At 37.6% G+C, this 20284-nt stretch overlaps 1 protein-coding gene across 1 annotated transcript in view; it reads right to left on the bottom strand.

Moving 5' to 3' along the window:
- ppp2r2bb (protein phosphatase 2, regulatory subunit B, beta b) overlaps nt 1-2484 on the bottom strand; it is a 46145-nt gene extending 43661 nt beyond the window's left edge. Inside the window, exon 1 of the mRNA XM_053479193.1 lies at nt 2059-2484. Coding sequence (XP_053335168.1) covers nt 2059-2137 — 79 coding nt within the window. The 5' untranslated portion in view covers nt 2138-2484. The remainder of the gene's footprint in view (nt 1-2058) is intronic.
- Nucleotides 2485-20284: the final 17800 nt, after the last annotated feature.

Raw genomic sequence — 20284 nt, 5'->3', positions numbered from 1 at the left:
TCAGTTCTTACAGGTCTTTATAATGTGAACACATTAACCCAGTTTCTTTCCTTTCTAATCTCCTCTTCTTCACCTCTTCCGTGGTTTGATACAGCACATTAATTTGGCCCTAAAAAAACTTTTTTTGGCCAGACATTGTGTGTGTGTATATACTGTACAGTGTATATATATATATATGAGTGTGTGCAGTATGTGTGAAAATACAATGTTAAAAAAAATTCTTTTTATTTATAAATAATAGGAAATTACTTAACTAAAAAGTTACAAAATAGTACAACATAGAAAATATATTATTTATAATTATTATGATACAAAATAGTTTATTAATAATAGACCAATTAAATGTATAACCACATCTAAAAACAGTTAGTGCTTACACCAATACAGTATATCATGAAATTAATTGTGTATTGTACAAATTTCTTTAAAAATCTTTTTTTTGGTCATATCACTCACCCCTAATTAAATCCAAAGTGAATAGTACTTCACGTGTTAAAATGCCAAACTGACAGCATGATAAGGTGTAAACTGCCCTAATTATACACAGTAAAAAATAATTTTTTGTCTATGTTACAGATAATCCACTAATAAGTGCACTTATTAAAAAAAAACCAGCGAAAAACCATACTTATGTAAGTATCTTAAAAGCCTTCATTATTGTTTATACATTTGTGGCTATGTGACTTTCTGTCTCTTAAGATTAAGATTCATTTATTTGTCACATGTATCTTACAGCATAGTGAAATGAATTTCTTCACATATCCCAGTTAGGAAGCTGGGGTCAGAGCACAGGAGCATACAGTGCTCCTGGTGCAGACTGGGATCTTGCTCAAGGGCTCAACGGTGGCAACTTGCCAATGCTGTGGCTTGAACCCCCAACCTCATGGTGAGTAAATCAGTGCCTTAACCGTTTGAGCCACCACTACCCTGATGTAATAATTATTTATTAGGATCTATGTAACAAATCTATATTTTATCAGCTATTTATAATTGGCTGCAAATGTTATTGCATTGAATTAATGCATATTCTTGTGATAAAATTAAGATGACAAAACATTTTATTTATAGCAACAATCCATTTAGGATGTCAGGGTTGACCAATGTTCCTTTATTGTTATCTAACAAAGCTGGCCAAATACAATATGTTTAATACATTAATAGTAAAAAAAAATATCACCACATCATCAGATACATCAACAAATACATCAAATCAAGAGATTCTATTTTCCCTTTTAAATGAGTCTTTTAAAAAAATCTAATGCTTTGCCTAACTGCTTCTAACTTCTTTCATATTCTTAGAAATACTCAAATCCTGTCAGCTGTAACTTCTGCTTCACTTGATTCTTGCATATCTTAACTCTTGCAGATTGATTAAATTATTTTTGTTCTTTCTTCTTAACATGTCTTTCTACTTCATAACATGTCTGAAAAAATACAAAAGCAAACATTTGCATGTCAGCTTTTCATTCTATTCAAGATATGTAATTTCACCAATGTTTAAATTGTGCTGATTTTCAAATGTTGATCTTTCATGTGCTTTGCCTTAAATCTTATGCACTGAATTTTGAAAGGAGTATGTGTATGAGACAGCTGGATTAGCACTTTTAGCACACTTGTATATTATACAATGTTTAATTTAACCAAACATATTGATCTCTACTTACTGTACAGTATGTTCACCTTTATTTGAATGCTGCAGCTATTCTAATTAGTCATTTATTTATGTACCTGTGTGTTAAGTTTAAACAGTATTAGTGTAATTGGTATGTGTGCTCTATCAACATCACATGTTTAGACATTATGAATAATATAAGTTAATGTATTGAAGAAGAGAAAAGCATGACGCTGGAGATCTTTATATTACTATGGACTGTAATCTAAACAAATATATATAAATATATACAAAAACCCAGCTAGCTAGCTGCACACACAGGCAAAATAGCACACACTGCTTGCAGAACAATCTGATCCTTCTCACTCTGTCTCGCACATGCACGCGCGCGCGCACACACACACACAGAGACACACAGCTTGATGCACCCATTTTACAGTTGTTACCTTCAGTGTGACAGCTGGAGGACAGGATGCTGCTCGGAGGACGGAAAAGGTAAGGCAGGTACCGGGAGAAGCATTTCATCTTCCTAGCGCGTGCATCACTCCAGCTCAGACACACAGCTCGTTCCGCACGCGAGGCTCACGTGCACACGGAGCACCCGCTCCAGTCTCTCTCACCAGAGGGAGGAGAAACAGCGCTGTGAGGAACCATACTGATTACTCCACTTAGCAGCAGACGCGAATGTCTTATTTCAGTGGCGAGGCTGTTATGTGGGAAAGGCTTTGTGGTGGAAAGGGAGGGCAGAAAGACAGGGAGGGGGCGCGAGTCGGGCTGCGTTATTAAACAGAGCACCTGCTTAACGTCCGTAGACTTACTGTAAAAGAAGTCAGGGAATGTCACGGCCAGTCCTGTACTCAAGCAATGTCCACAAAAGCAGGTAAAAGTGGCCCAAATCGCATTTCTGTTCGTATTGTTTTCAGTGTGACCTATATCTGACATCAGTCTGACCAGATCACGCGCCTAAAGTGACCCGCATGCGCAAAGGAACGATATGTCACGTGATGCGTTTAAGCGCACTAAAAAAAAACGGCGTACGTTATTTTCCCCCTCCTGCGGTTTATCTGTATCTTTGTGACCCAGTCTGTGAAAAGCCAGCTGTTTGTGATTTATTGTCTTCTAGATAAAATAGTGAATCAGAAAACAATTACCTTTGTCCAACTGGTGAAGGTATACTACACCGTCTATGTACAGTACAGGTTGTTTGTTACCCCAGTGTAGAGCTCTGAACACTTCACGGCATCGGACCACACACACATACTCAGCAAAAAAAAAAAAAAAAGTCCTCTGACTTTCAACTGTTTTTACTTTCAGTAAACGTATTGTGTAAATATTTGTATGAACACTAAAAGAGTCAACACCATAAGACATAAACTAAAAATGTTTCACAATGTGTCCCTGAAGGGAGGCTCAAAATCAAAAGTACCAGTCAGTATCTAGTGTGGCCACCAGCTGCTTGAAGTACTGCAGTGCATCTCCTCCTCATGGACTGCCTATTGCGGACAGTCTGAGCACTGATGGAGGGATTGTGTGTTCCTGGTGTGACTCGGGCAGTTGTTGTGGCCATCCTGTACCTGTCACGCAGGTGTGATATTCGGATGTACCGATCCTGTGCAGGTGTTGTTACACGTGGTCTTCCACTGCGAGGATGATCAGCTGTCCTTCCTGTCTTCCTGTAGCGCCGTCTTAGGCGTCTCACAGTGCGGACATGGCGATTTATTGCCCTAGCCACATCAGCAGTGTCTCTCTGCAGCATGCCCATTTTACGTTCACGCAGATGAGCAGGGACCCTGGGCATCTTTCTTTGGGTGTTTTTCACAGTCGGTAGACAAGTCTCTTTAGTGTCCTGCGTTTTTAGAAGTATGACCTTAAATGCCTACCTTCTGTAAGCTGTTAAGGTCTTAACGACCGTTCCACAGGTGCATGTTAATTAATTGATTATGGTTAATTGAACATGCATGGAAAACATTGTTTAAACCCTTTACAATGAAGATCTGTAAAGTTATTTAGATTTTTACAACATTATTGTTTAAATACGCAGTCCTGAAAAAGGGACGTTTCTTTTTTTTGCTGAGTATATATATCAATGATAAAAAAAGGATATAGAAAGGTTTACGCTTATGTCTTGTTTACACCAAGTTGTACTTCTTTTGTCATCAGGCAAATACAATTCCTGTTTAGAAATCAGCGTGTGAATCACAGATAAGAAATCAAAAAAGCACATTGACAAAGATTAAGTTTTGTCATAAAAATTCTCTAGCGTGGTAAAATTCATTTATAACACTTCAGTGCTGTTATTTCAGCGATGAAAATATCCCAGTAATTCCAGTAAAACTATACAGTTTTAGATTTTGAAAGTATCTATTTGTGCAGGTGTTTGTTTACGTAGAGCCAGTAGCTTATTAGTAGCCTTTTTTTAAAGTAGTTTATTAAATCCGGCACATAACTTTTCAGACAATTGCTTTTACTCAACATTTTGATTTTACTTATGGTGCAGGTTAAACTTCAGACAGATATCCAAGTACTGCCAAAATTTTATAACATTTTGCCCAGCCAGTTCTGCGTGATGCTGTGCCAAAATCTGCCTGCACAGGCATACATACAGGCAAACAGACCTCCAATGTATGAAACAGACAGACAGAAAGATATGTTCTTCTTCTTATGTTTTGATGTCCGGTCTTTGGTCTGGGCAAGTCTCTGTCTTAGTGTGTTGGTGAGTACAGTGGTATGTGGGGTTTTCCAAAAATCTACATATCTGAATCAATGGGTCGAAGAAGTCCCCGGGAAGGAATTAAGTGCTTCACGGACACTGGATTGTCAGAGACTGAGTAACATTTAGTTTTAGTTTTAAAATTTCCTTTTTAATTTTACTTTGGCACTGCTATCTGGTTATCCTAGTTCTCTTTAAACACGCAATGATTGTGATATATACCTTCTCATTTTGTACGGCATCATCACCCCAAATGTTTGTGAGGTCTGTTACTTCACTATTCCGTCAGTATAATCCTCTTTGACTGTCATCCTCTATCTTTATAATGTCTTATTTACAAGAAAAAAAGTCAGAATTACGAGTAGTAAAGTCAGAAATATGAGAAATAAAGTTGCAAAGACCAAGACTGTTAGTTGAGGCCCATGATGTATGGTTATTGAATTTGTTAACAAATAATAGCAGAATTGTGAGGAATGTCACAATTCTTTGAAAAAGTTTCTTAGTCAAAACCCTGTATGTTCATGAACCATAATTGGTGCAGACAGTTCATGAGGAGAGCCGCAGCATGTTAACTTGATATTGAAATGCTTGTGTTTAACTTTATGACCTTTTTAATATGTCCAGGGAGATTGGGAATATTACCATCTGTACAGCCTAAAGTATGTCCCTCCTGTCGGTAAGACAATCTGAGCTGCTAATCATATACCTAACTGTATAGAACAACAACTTCAGCATGGCCTGGGAGTTTCTGGGAGTTATTAAAATCATCTGCTTGTATCTGGTCTTGGTATTAGACAGATGCAGACAGCAACATATAACTTTTTTCTCCATGATTCATAGCTACCCTTAGAAACAATAACTTCTTGTTTATTTCCTGTATGACCTTATCAGCCTCTGAGATTCTTCAGATCATTGTCCTCTTGCATGACTCAATTTCGAAGTTTTAGCTGTCAGACTGAAGGCCTTACATTTGTCTCTAGAATATTCTGTTATACAGAGGAGATTTAAATTCAAATTCAAAAATACTTTATTTATCCCCAGCAGGCAATTTAAGGCAGGCAGAGGACAATAAATCACAAACATTTGTACATTAGGATGTTCTGATGGAATGAGATGGACCAACATCAGTGCAAATAAAATAACATAAAATAAGACTGTTGTAATGATAATGAATGGAATTAGTCCGTTAGTGCAAAACAACTGCAAGTAAACAACTGTATAAAATAACTGTAAAAATATAAACTGTATAAATAGCTAATGCAGAAAAACAAATAGATAAAGATAAAGGTCAAATAGATGGTGTTAAAAATAACTTTGCATACATTACTAACTTAATTAAACTTAAGGTGAGAATATTATTCTTTAGTATGTAAACACCAGTGTATAGCGGCAACATTAGAGTCATTGTCACAGCCGAGTCCAGATGTCTATATGAATGTTTGTCACATACTGTGAATATAAGAGTCCATGAGTCTATTTGAAGGAGTGTTCTCAACAATCTACACTGATCTCACGTAGATGGTTTTGGTGACTGCTGCAGCCAATTCCTGCTGCTTTTTGTAAAATATCACCAACATCTCCTCTGTCTTTTCCACGTTCATTTGCAAACAGGAGCTCCACAAACTCCTGCATAGCTAAGCTATGGTGCTGTATTGGTCCTGAAAGAAGAGACAGGAGAACCGGTTTGTCCACAAACTTGAAGAGGTGACAGGTCGGCTGGGAGGCTCTGCAGTCATCAGCGTAGAGGATGAAAAGCAGCGTTGAGAGAACACAGCCCTCAGCTTGAGACAGATGAGGTGTAAATGAGTGGTTCTAAGTGTTACTAAACAAAAGTCTGTACGTCCAGTTGGTGAAAAAATCAGAATATGTTGCTGAAACTTTTTAAAAGCCGAAGAACTGTCTACAAACAAAAGGTCTAGGGGAGGTCCTGGTGTTTGAGTATGGTGTTTATGATGAATACTTTGGCGTCATCAACTCCCCTGCCTGTGCGATATGCAAACTGCAGAGATGAGTCTGTCTTATTGATTTTTGATGACTGCAGAGGTGAGTCTGTCTTATTGATTTTTGATGACCCTCTTCATTGCCTTCATCAGAGAGGTGATGGCTACAAGGCAGAGGTTATTTAGAGCTTTATTGGTACCACCTTTCTGTGGGAGTTCATGGATGACTTAACTGCAAGGTACCCAGGACTTGTGGCTGGAAAATGAGGCTGAATCAACACTCTTGCATGTCTGTGCTTGACAGTAAGTATTGGGTGATTCTGCTGAAATACTGTTTGGTGTTCACAAGACATGGAGCTGGGTATTAGGGCCATGACATGACTTCAATACTGAGAGAACATGAAAATAATTATGTGTACACTTTGTAGGCTTTGTTGTTGATGTAATTGTTACTACCACCATGTACTTCATTAGCAAAGAATAATAAAAAAAAAAATTCAGCCAGTGTCCTACTGATGGAAGTCATGGGAGATTAAACTGGGAGATTAATACCTCCCTTCACAAATGGATTTAATATTATTTATTTGGTGTTATGGATTTCATTTAAAGTAGATTGAATAATATTTTTGGCCATCAGTTTACACACAATAAGACAAAAAATGTCAATCATTATTTTTGCATATACTGTATATAATACAATCTAAAAATTTAAATACATTAGGTAAGTCCTTATTACAAGTATCTTTGGCAGCAGTTACAGCTTTAAATCTTCTGTGGAAAGGTCTACAAATCAGGAGGCTAAGAGATCACAACTTTAGCAAAGTCATGATGCATAGAGACCAATATATTGACGAAGCCAGGTGGTAGAGAGATAATGACATATGTGAAATCAGGAGGTAGAGAGGCAGAGTGGAATAAAGAGGCAGACTAACATCCTCAGCAGAGCAAGGAGGTGGAACAATGTCCTGAGAGGAGCAGGGGGTAGAGGTATCAGAAAGAGACAAGTTATATTTAGAAACAAAAAACACTGGACACAACAATTATGAATCTAGGAAATAAGGCTCAGAAACACAAATATAAACTGAAAAAGACTTTGCAATCAACTGAGTGTATCTTGTCTTATAGACAATGGGTTTGATATGTGATACAGTAGGTGATATGTGCATATATATTATATATGTTATATATGCAGTTTAAGTAAGATGATGTCATCAGCGTGCGTCTGGTTCATGCAGTTGCCAGTGGAACCATTGCATCTTTTATCTTTTATCTGTAAATACTGAATAAATAGATGTAGATGGCTTTTTTGGAATGTAGAAAGCTCACCATGACAGTCATCTGAAACAAACAAACAAACAAGCAAACAAATGAAAATACAAAACACACTTCATCCCAAAGCACAGTAAAGTGGACGCCTGCCTAATATCAGTGAAAATAATGCTAGTTTTGCTCACTGCACTGTTTTTGTCAATATTTCAGTTGTTCATGGTAGGCTATAGGGCTGTAAAAGACATGCTAAAGTGAGTTTAACAGCCTTATTCATTATATAGAATTTGATGCATAAATTAACTTCATTAATTTAACTAGCTGCCTAGCTGGTACACTGTATTGAGGCATTATGTAATGAGGTCAAACTTGTTGTATACATAGTTTCTTATAGAATGTAAAATCATGCAGTTTGTTGAATTATGCAAATATAGTGGAACCTTGGATTTTGAGTAAATTGGTCTGCAAGCGTTTTGCAAGACGAGCAAAATTTTAAAATAATTTTTAACTTAATAAACGGGGGAGGTCTCGACATACGAATAGTATGCATGCGCAAATGGGCCGATTGTGGGTAATCATCTCCCATGCTCAGTGTGTGTGCGACACTCACATTCATGCTGGCAGTGATTCTGTTAGTGGGTGCGCACGCGAGTGTCATTAGAGAGGTTCCTTGTTAAAGACGTTTCCTGACAGAAATGTGTTTCCGATAGTGTGTGTGTGTGTTTGAGAAAGTCCTGTTACACAGTAGCCCCCTCCCTCCTCCTCTCTTGTCTCATCTTACTTCACCCATGATTCTTTTTAAAGTGAAGGCTAATTTGTTTTATTTTTACTTCATATCTTTTTTTTTTAATTTTATATTAATGATTTTTATTTATTTATACTATGTATATATACACTCATCTAAAGAATTATTAGGAACACCTGTTCAATTTCTCATGAATGCAATTATCTAATCAACCAATCACATGGCAGTTTCTTCAATGCATTTAGGGGTGTGGTCCTGGTCAAGACAATCTCCTGAACTCCAAACTAAATGTCAGAATGGGAAAGAAAGGTGATTTAAGCAATTTTGAGCGTGGCATGGTTGTTGGTGCCAGGCGGGCCGGTCTGAGTATTTCACAATCTGCTCAGTTACTGGGATTTTAACGTACAACCATTTCTAGAGTTTACAAAGAATGGTGTGAAAAGGGAAAAACATGCAGTATGCGGCAGTTCTGTGGGCGAAAATGCCTTGTTGATGCTAGAGGTCAGAGGAGAATGGGTCGACTGATTCAAGCTGATAAAAGAGCAACTTTGAATGAAATAACCACTTGTTACAACCCGAGGTATGCAGCAAAGCATTTGTGAAGCCACAACACGCACAAACTTGAGGCGGATGGGCTACAACAGCAGAAGACCCCACTGGGTACCACTCATCTCCACTACAAATAGGAAAAAGAGGTTACAATTTGCACGAGCTCACCAAAATTGGACAGTTGAAGACTGGAAAAATGTTACCTGGTCTGATGAGTCTCGATTTCTGTTGAGACATTCAAATGGTAGAGTCAGAATTTGGCGTGAACAGAATGAGAACATGGATCCATCATGCCTTGTTACCACTGTGCAGGCTGCTGGTGGTGGTGTAATGGTGTGGGGGATGTTTTCTTGGCACACTTTAGGCCCCTTAGTGCCAATTGGGCATCGTTTAAATGCCACGGGCTACCTGAGCATTGTTTCTGACCATGTCCATCCCTTTATGACCACCATGTACCCATCCTCTGATGGCTACTTCCAGCAGGATAATGCACCATGTCACAAAGCTCGAATCATTTCAAATTGGTTTCTTGAACATGACAATGAGTTCACTGTACTAAAATGGCCCCCACAGTCACCAGATCTCAATCCAATAAAGCATCTTTGGGATGTGGTGGAACGGGAGCTTTGTGCCCTGGATATGCATCCCAAAAATCTCCATCAACTGCAAGGTGCTATCCTATCAATATGGGCCAACATTTCTAAAGAATGCTTTCAGCACCTTGTTAAATTAATGCCACGTAGAATTAAGGCAGTTTTGAAGGCGAAAGGGGGTCAAACACCGTATTAGTGTTCCTAATAATCCTTTAGGTGAGTGTATATATATATATATATATATATATATATATATATATATATATATATATATATATATATATACACAGGTCCTTCCAAAAAGAATTAGCATATTGTGATAAAGTTCATTATTTTCTGTAATGTACTGATAAACATTAGACTTTCATATATTTTAGATTCATTACACACAACTGAAGTAGTTCAAGTTCCAGCTCATGAAAACCCAAAATTCCTATCTCAAAAAAATTGCATATCATGAAATGGTTCTCTAAATGAGCTATTAACCTAATCATCTGAATCAACTAATTAACTCTAAACACCTGCAAAAGATTCCTGAGGCTTTTAAAAAACTCCCAGCCTGGTTCATTACTCAAAACCGCGATCATGGGTAAGACTGCCGACTGCTGACTGCTGTCCAGAAGGCCATCATTGACACCCTTAAGCAAGAGGGTAAGACACAGAAAGAAATTTCTGACCGAATAGGCTGTTCCCAGAGTGCTGTATCAAGGCACCTCAGTGGGAAGTCTGTGGGAAGGAAAAAGTGTGTCAGAAAACGCTGCACAATGAGAAGAGGTGACCGGACCGTGAGGAAGATTGTGGAGCAGGACCGATTTCAGACCTTGGGGGACCTGCGGAAGCAGTGGACTGAGTCTGGAGTAGAAATATCCAGAGCCACCGTGTACAGGCGTGTGCAGAAAATCGGCTACAGGTGCCGCATTCCCCAGGTCAAGCCACTTTTGAACCAGAAACAGCGGCAGAAGCGCCAGACCTGGGCTACAGAGAAGCAGCACTGGACTGTTGCTCAGTGGTCCAAAGTACTTCTTTCGGATGAAAGCAAATTTTGCATGTCATTCGGAAATCAAGGTGCCAGAGTCTGGAGGAAGACTGGGGAGAGGGAAATGCCAAAATGCCTGAAGTCCAGTGTCAAGTACCCACAGTCAGTGATGGTCTGGGTGCCATGTCAGCTGCTGGTGTTGGTCCACTGTGTTTTATCAAGGGCAGGGTCAATGCAGCTAGCTATCAGGAGATTTTGGAGCACTTCATGCTATCGTCTGCTGAAAAGCTTTATGGAGATGAAGATTTCATTTTTCAGCACGACCTGGCACCTGCTCACAGTGCCAAAGCCACTGGTAAATGGTTTACTGACCATGGTATTACTGTGCTCAATTGGCCTGCCAACTCTCCTGACCTGAACCCCATAGAGAATCTGTGGGATATTGTGAAGAGAAAGTTGAGAGACACAAGACCCAACACTCTGGATGAGCTTAAGGCCGCTATTGAAGCATCCTGGGCCTCCATAACACCTCAGCAGTGCCACAGGCTGATTGCCTCCATGCCATGCCGCATTGAAGCAGTCATTTCTGCAAAAGGATTCCCGACCAAGTACTGAGGGCATAACTGAACATAATTATTTGAAGGTTTAATTTTTTGTATTAAAAACACTTTTCTTTTATTGGTCAGATGAAATATGCTAATTTTTTGAGATAGGAATTTTGGGTTTTCATGAGCTGTATGCCAAAATCATCAATATTAAAACAATAAATGGCTTGAACTACTTCAGTTGTGTGTAATGAATCTAAAATATATGAAAGTCTAATGTTTATCAGTACATTACAGAAAATAATAAACTTTATCACAATATGCTAATTATTTTAAAAGGACCTGTGTATATATATACACACAGTGGTGTGAAAAACTATTTGCCCCCTTCCTGATTTCTTATTCTTTTGCATGTTTGTCACACAAAATGTTTCTGATCATCAAACACATTTAACTATTAGTCAAAGATAACACTAATCACTTCAAAGTAAACACAAAATGCAGTTTTTAAATGATGGTTTTTATTATTTAGGGAGAAAAAAAATCCAAACCTACATGGCCCTGTGTGAAAAAGTAATTTTCCCCTGAACCTAATAACTGGTTGGGCCACCCTAAGCAGCAAAAACTGCAATCAAGCGTTTGCGATAACTTGCAACGAGCCTTTTACAGCGCTCTGGAGGAATTTTGGCCCACTCATCCTTGCAGAATTGTTGTAATTCAGCTTTATTTGAGGGTTTTCAAGCATGAACCGCCTTTTTAAGGTCATGCCACAACATCTCAATATGATTTAGGTCAGGACTTTGACTAGGCCACTTCAAAGTCTTCATTTTGTTTTTCTTTAGCCATTCAGAGGTGGATTTGCTGGTGTGTTTTGGGTCATCGTCCTGCTGCAGCACCCAAGATTGCTTCAGCTTGAGTTGACGAACAGATGGCCGGACATTCTCCTTCAGGATTTTTTGGTAGACAGTAGAATTCATGGTTCCATCTATCACAGCAAGCCTTCCAGGTCCTGAAGCAGCAAAACAACCCCAGACCATCACACTACCACCACCATATTTTACTGTTGGTATGATGTTCTTTTTCTGAAATGCTGTGTTACTTTTACGCCAGATGTAACGGGACACGCACCTTCCAAAAAGTTAAACTTTTGTCTCGTCGGTCCACAAGGTATTTTCCCAAAAGTCTTGGCAAAAATGGAATGGCATGGAAATCTGCCATGCAGGCCGTTTTTGCCCAGTCTCTTTTTTATGGTCGCGAACACTGACCTTAATTGAGGCAAGTGAGGCCTGCAGTTCTTTAGATGTTGTCCTGGGGTCTTTTGTGGCCTCTCGGATGAGTTGTCTCTGCACTCTTGGGGTAATTTTGGTCGGCCGGCCACTCCTGGGAAGGTTCACCACTGTTCCATGTTTTTGCCATTTGTGGATAATGGCTCTCACTGTGGTTCGCTGGAGTCCCAAAGCTTTAGAAATGGCTTTATAACCTTTACCAGACTGATAGATCTCAATTTCTTTTGTTCTCATTTGTTCCTGAATTTCTTTGGATCTTGGCATGATGTCTAGCTTTTGAGGTGCTTTTGGTCTACTTCTCTGTGTCAGGTAGCTCCTATTTAAGTGATTTCTTGATTGAAACAGGTGTGGCAGTAATCAGGCCTGGGGGTGACTACAGAAATTGAACTCAGGTGTGATAAACCACAGTTAAGTAATTTTTTAACAAGGGGGGCAATCACTTTTTCACACAGGGCCATGTAGATTTGGAGTTTTTTTTTCTCCCTTAATAACGTAAACCTTCATTTAAAAACTGCATTTTGTGTTCAATTATGTTATCTTTGACTAATAGTTAACGGTTTTTGATGAGCAGAAACATTTAAGTGTGACAAACATGCAAAAGAATAAGAAATCAGGAAGGGGGCAAATAGTTTTTCACACCACTGTGTATATATATATATATACTGTATATTGTAAGGGGTCTACAATTTTCAGCATAGGTGCATTTCCACTGACAATCTAAAAAGAAAAATCTGGAAATCACATTGTATGATTTTTTTTTTAACAATTTATTTGTGAATTACTGTGCCAAATAAGTATTTGATCACTTCCTTATCAGCCAGATTTCTGAACCTCAAAGACCTATTATTTTACTTTTAAATAGTCTATCCACCCCTCCATAATTTCTAAGAAATTTTTTTCCCCTGATTTTCTCCCTAATTTCATCATATCCAATTCCTCCCCGTCACTAGGGGCTCCCACATTGAGGCTACTATGACCACTTAGTCGGGAGGGTTGAAGACTATCATGTGTTTTCTCCAAACCATGTAACACCACGATTGGTGTAGGAACGTAATTAATGTGAGGGCGCTAAGTGCCTCCCATCCCACCCCGGCTGAGAGAGCCCAGTCAATCTCCGTCTGTTGTAAGAGGCTACAGCATCAATGGGGATCGAGACAGCGATCCCAGGATGATAGGGCAAGCACTTTACCACTTGCCACTCCGGGGCATATTAATTATTTTCATATGAATATTTTCATATAAAAATATTATTTTATATTATCTATTATTTCTGATAGGGAAATTCGCTTTAATATATGACTGCTTTGATATACAAGCACGCTTCTGGAATGAATTATGCTCGCATATTTTATATTTTGTGCATACTGCAGACCAAAGTTGGTTTACAAATAAGAATCATTGACTGAAGTTTTATACAAGGCAACAAAATGTAATATGGTGATAAAATTTATGCTTTTAGCTTTTATAGGGAGAACAAGGTATTAGGTGAGGACAATCACAGAGAAGACTGCTCAGGACTGCAGAAAACCAAAGTCTCTCTAAGAAGAGAACAAGAGCTGTGGTGTACTTTACAGTACATCTTTTAATGTGATGTACAACCTGCTATTCCATGTTTCTGGGCACTAGGAAAACTATTCACTAATGTTATGTGGATTTTGATGACTGAGTTCAGAATTGTGGAAAATTAGTTTTTTAGCGGGGTGTGATGTCTTCGCAAACTTAAACGTGCTTTTGTAGATGTGGAAATCTACAGTGCTTCTATTTGATTGAATTACTGGCCATTTAAGTTTGATGTTTGTAAGTATTTTAAGCCAGTTAGTGTGTCATGTCTTTTTCTGTTATTTGAAATGATAAGAGGAGCATATTGTGCAAAGTTAGATTTTCACACTTATTTCTGCCTTATTTGAAGGATATTCTAAGGACATGCCCCAACTTTTAAGTAGTCCACTAGGAGGTGCAATAATCTTAAATTGTGACAACCATTAATTTGTTAAACATTCATCCATCCATCTAGGAACCTCTATAGTTCAACTAGGGACCGTGGAGGCCAGTGGTGACCTTTGTGTTTATTCCCAGTTCTACGTCCGTGGTAGGACCTCTGATCAACATTCACTATCTATATACATACAATATGAGCAGTTTGTAAGCGCCGATTAGTCAAAACTTCATGGATTGTAGGAGGAAACAGAAGAACATACAAACTCCATGCGCACAGATCCCGAGGTGGGAACCAAACCCACTAAGCCACTGTGTCGCCAATTTTTATACATATTTTTGAATTTGCAGAAAAGTAGCTTCTATTATTTAAAATGCTTTCTTATAACATGTTACAAAATTTAGGTTTGTCCTGGGGTGGAATATTCTTAGGATGTTTTATTTGTAGTAGCTCTGTTACTCTGGAAATTAGGAAAGGAATGTTTTGTATAATTTACAAAAGCATTTACAGCCTGAAAAAATGTGTCCTGTATATTTCTGCACATTCCATGATTATGGGTATACAAGAAACCCTAGTAGGAGAAAATAAAATAGGAATACACGGACCATGCAGAGCTTCTATTTAATCAATTATTTGTCTTATCAGCATATCAAAGAGATATAACTCATTTTGGTACTCACAAGATGCAAAAAAATGATAGATAGAATTAAAGCAAAATTTAATTATATAAAACATTTAAAAATAATTGCTATTATGCCTTGATTGAAGATTTGGTGGCGAGAATGTGTTTTTTAAGCACCACTGGAAACTATGCTAAGAGAAAAGCACATATGGTATGTGGAGGCAGAGAGATAGCATATTGAATAACTTAATGTACTGTAATATGAAGCTGAAATGCAATGTTACCCTGCATGCACTAACGCAGTCAACAAGCATGGTGGTAAATATGTTATGTATTGCTGTGCATTTCAGAACCAGCATTGACCAGCAGTCCAGCAGGGATGATGAGAAATATGTGACCGGGTAAAAATAGTTACATCTCATTACATTTGCCTCAGCCAGATCAGTTGTTACACTTTGTTTTAATATAAGTATGGCTAACATAGCAACATGTGGTAAATCTATACTGTAAAGAAGTGGCCCTTAATGAAGGTGTGCCTATTTTACAGCTTGAAAGAGAAATACTGTACCCAGCAGAGAGGGAGAGTGGACTGTTTACTGTAAGTAAATCATATTGTCTGTATATCCTGAGCTTGATATACATGCATTTTTTGATAATCATTATTATGCAAGAATTTGTCATGGCTTTTTGTCCAGTCAGAATCATTAAACTGTTTGACCAGAACTAAATGTATATAATGTATAATGCAGTACAATTTTTTACTCTAGTGTATATATATATACTACCTCTGGGTTATATTACTTGTATACAATGTATTAGTTTCAATTTTATGCTGATGACACCCATTTATATATTTCAGCGAGACACAAGTTTAATGAAGTTGATGTGTACTACACCTTCCAAATAGTGACATTGGACACTGTATGCTTATTAACTTCTTTATACTAAATTCTGATAAGTGAGAAGCACTGGTACTACATGAAGCTAGAATAAGATTTCTGATCAGATAGTAACTCTAGATGGCCTTTCTGTTTCACTTCACTGTTTCACTGCAATAGTGAAAACTACAATCCATGTAAAGCAATAAAAGTCCTTAGTGTGATTATTGATTCTAGTCTATCCCAGGCTAATGTAGATAATATTACTGGGATAGCCCTCTGTTATCTCAGAAATACTGCTAAGATAAAAAAAAAATGTCAACACATGATGCAGGGGGAAAAATTGTTCATGCATTTGTTTTCTTTAGGTTGGATTATTGTAATGCCTTCCTGTCTGAATGTTGTACTAGTTGCATAAACAAGCTCTACTTAGTCCAGAATGCAGCAGACAGAGTCCTTACAAGAAGCTGAAGATTTGACCACTTTACCCCTATTCAATCCACATCACAGTGGTTTCCAGTAAAATTTCACTTTAATTTTAGAATACTACTGTTGACATATAAAGCACTGAATGGTCTTGGGCCACAGTACCTGCGTCGACTGCTGCTATCTTATGATCCACCCTGACTATTTAAGTTAGAAGGTGAAGGCTATTTTATGGAACCCTGTATAGCATGACCTTTTTCTTACAAACCCAAATAATTATGGGACAGCCTTCCAATTAGTGTTCGGGACTCAGTCACTGTCTCAGTGGCTGACATCCCACAGTGCCCTCATGTCTGTGTTTCCTCCAGGTTCTCTATTTTATAGCTTTTCCTGCAGGAGCCCTGCTTCTCTTTTTTCTCCTTCACTTTCTCCGTCCCCCTCTCTCTGTCAAGCTACAGTACCCACTTCTGAGTTATCTGGACTTGCCTGGTCCACTTCTGATTGAAGATCTCATCACAAAGAGACTACACACTGCTGCTGAGCAGACTGCTTCTACAAACATTTGTGAAAGAACGGGTCCTTCTCAGGAGCTCAGTGAATTCCAGTGTGGTACCGTAATAGGATGCCAGTCGTAACATTTCCTTGCTACTAAATATTCCACAGTCAACAGTTAGTGGCATTATAACAAAGTCGAAGCGATTGGGAATGACAGCAACTCAGCCATAAAGTGGTAGATTAAGACAAATCACAGAGCGTGGTCAGCAGATACTGAGACGCATAGTGCACAGAGGAGAGAGCATAGAGAGCTTCATGGAATGGGTTTCCATGGCCAAGCAGCTGCATTCTGGCCTTACATCATCAAGTGCTGTGCAAAGCATTGGCTGCAGCGAAATAAAGCATGCCGCCACTGGACTCGAGCAATGGAGAAGTGTTCTTTGGAGTTAGGAATCACACTTCTCTGTCTGGCAGTCCAATAGATGCGTTTGGGTTTGGTGGTTACCAGGAGAACGGTACTTGTCTGACTTCATTGTGTCATTTGTAAAGTGTTTTTCAGGAGTTGGGCTCTTAATGCTTCTGCATAACATGACATTTTGGATAACTTTGTGGGAACATTTTTGAGATACCCCCTTCCTGTTCCAACATGACTATACACCAGTGCACAAAACAAAGTCCAAGGTCAGCTTGTGGAAGAATGTCAAAAATTTACATAAACACACTCTCAAACCTTGTGGAAAACCTTCCCAGAAGAGTTGAAGTTGTTATAGCTGCACAGGGTGGGCCAACATAATATTTGCTCAACATACGACTATTGAGGTGAATTCTGCTCAGCAACCATGAAGATGGCTTTGGTCTGTAGTTGATACAAACATTTTTGCTGTGGTGGCTTTTGACTACTATTCAGTTTTAGGACTGAAATTGCCACAAAGGTTTTTTTTTTTTTTTTTTTTTTACAAATCTCCATTAGTCAACAGTTGTTATGCTTAAAATGGTAACTGAAATGCATTTCCTGTTATACAACTGCCCTTTTGAGCTTATAGCTCAAATGGTAGGAGGGATTTATTTGTGTTTTTTTCTGGTATCACCCAAATGAGGTTCCCGTTTGAGTCTGGTTCCCCTCAAAGTTTCTTCCTCATGTCATTTTATGTGATGCTAATTATGGAACAATTCATAAAGCCATCATTTTATGAAATGCTAAGTTTTTTTTTTTTATCTCTGACTTTTTTTATGAAGCTGCTTTAAGACAATGTACAAAAAAATTTAATTAAACCTAGAATCTTATTTTCTTATTGTAATATTGTCATTGCTCCATGATCTATAATCTTTGGTTGTCCTAGCAATATTTACTGCTGGAGAAGGTGTTATCTGGTGTGGCTTCATTTTACACATTACAGAATACAGATACTTTGAAGATGAGGAATTGTTCATAATTTGTCTAACTAGCCATTTATTCAGATTCAGGTTGAATTTATGAATGCATCCTTGGTAAACTAGATGATCGGGTAAAGGTGAAATTCCATACCCTTGAGCTTAATAAAAATCAGATCTAGACCTTTGAGCTAAAAAGTTTGAGAACCCCTTATTATTAGATAACATGTAACATTTTATGTAATTAAGTTGCTATTTATTAGGAACCAGTTTAAAATGCTCTAGGTTGCTGCGTGTGTTCTGAATAGCATAATTTAGGGCCCTGGATATTTTTTCAAGGCATAGTAGAGGTAGCTAACTTACTTACTGGAAAATGAAACTAAATGTTTAGAGAGCAGTTAGAAATTGCACAGCCATATGCAAAAAAAATAAAATAAACACCTAGAATTAAAGCTGAAATTTTAATCTATGAATGCTAGACTGGAAACTCTAAACATATCTACATCTCTGCACGATTTAGCAAATGCATCCATTACTTCTGTTTTCTGTTCTATTTAACTAGGCATGTAAATGCCTAATGAGGTCATTTCTGAGCAGGAACAATTCACAATGTGTCTTATTTCCTCATGCATAGAATAAAACCCACAGGTCTAGCACAGATTCAGGCGCAGTTCCACGGAAATCATAATGCGTACATGAACTTATGCTCTTGCCTTGATAAGGCGAAGTTGGTCATATGACCTTGTGTCTTTAAGTAATTCATATACTATCCTTTTTTTTTTTATTTTCTTTAACAAGTCACTTTTGTTACTGGTGTTTATAATGGAAATTATAAAATTGCTAGCAGATACCTGGGGGTGTTTGAAGGACGCCACATGTTTTTGGATCAGGATAATGGCTTTATATCCTCTGTTTTAGTGCTATCATCACATTATGTATATGCTGATATTTTGTGTGAGGCACTCACTATAAATTATATACATTCTACATTCAATTATTGTGACACAATTACTAATTTATATTACTCAGCTTATGTTCAGGTCTGTGTAAAGGGTAGAGTGTTATGTGAGTGAAGGAATGAGGCTATAAAATTAATATTATAGCTGTTTATTATAATCTTTGACCAAAAAAACACCTTTTTCAAATTCATAAAACCTGAAGATGTTATACTGTCTTCATTTAGTTTTCTTTTTATTGCAAAGGATAAATGGCTTCTATATAAAAGGGCTCACATCTGATTATATGGAAAAAAATCAGTCAGCACCACTATCAATTAAATTTTTTTTACTTTTTTAAGTTAATAAAGACCATCTGTGGCTTTTTCTTTTTTCTTTTTTTATTTAAATGATATGTAATGTAAGTAATGTATGTAAATATTATATGTGTTACCAGGAGGTAACTGCTAGAAGGTAATAAATGTCCTAGCTGTACGTGACAACAGACATAAGGCATAATTAATGTTAAATATCAGTATAATATAACATTACAACAAATAACATTTTTGTTGTGCGAGGTTGAGTATACACATGTTAACCCAAATATATTTTGAATTTAATGAATAGTTAGGTTTATTAAGGCACGGGTAGCAAAAATTCAATCGAATCTAAACCTTCACTTTGCTTATCAATTACATGATACTGGTGGTTTCGCTGCAGCTGTTGTGTATCCATCCATGTTGTTTGGAGCATCCAAGCTTAAGAACTGAACTCCGTGGGCTGAATGCAAATTGAACACCCTTGGAATTCAGTTCTCAAAGCCAAAACCTCAAATCATAGCAGTGTGAAATGTACACCGTATTTTTGTCCTAAAGGGAAAAAAAAATCAAATAAAATGTATAATTCAATAAAAAAAATAACACATTTGTATTTAACTGTGTTTTACTGACTTTTTGTTTTGAGACACCACCTGCTGTTTTTCTCTGGGTTTGGGAATTTCTTTTTATTTCCTTGTTCCTCATCTGCAACTGTGCATGATTTAAGTTACACTTCCTTCATATATAAATGTCTAAGGTCAACAATAAGTAACTGCTACTATGTGAAATAGTTACTGGTCTTTAAGGATTAAAACATCAAAAAATAAAGTTTATTCATGTATCAATGTCTAAAGGTCAACAGTAAGTGGCAGTTGCAGGCTGTGTGAAAAGAGTAACTGGACTCTGAGGATTAAGATGTCTAAAATAAAAATATCTGGCATTATTTGTAGTTATAAATGTTACATGAGATAACCTTATCCCATTCACTTTTAGATACAGAAACATGATCACTCCATATCAAAAGATTAACCAATTTAAGTCATCCTGAAGATCTAAACAAGAGGAAATACATGACAGTATAA

The sequence above is a fragment of the Clarias gariepinus genome, chromosome 19 (assembly GCF_024256425.1).
Source record: "Clarias gariepinus isolate MV-2021 ecotype Netherlands chromosome 19, CGAR_prim_01v2, whole genome shotgun sequence".
NCBI lineage: Eukaryota > Metazoa > Chordata > Actinopteri > Siluriformes > Clariidae > Clarias > Clarias gariepinus.
This window is presented reverse-complemented; position numbering and strand designations above follow the sequence as displayed.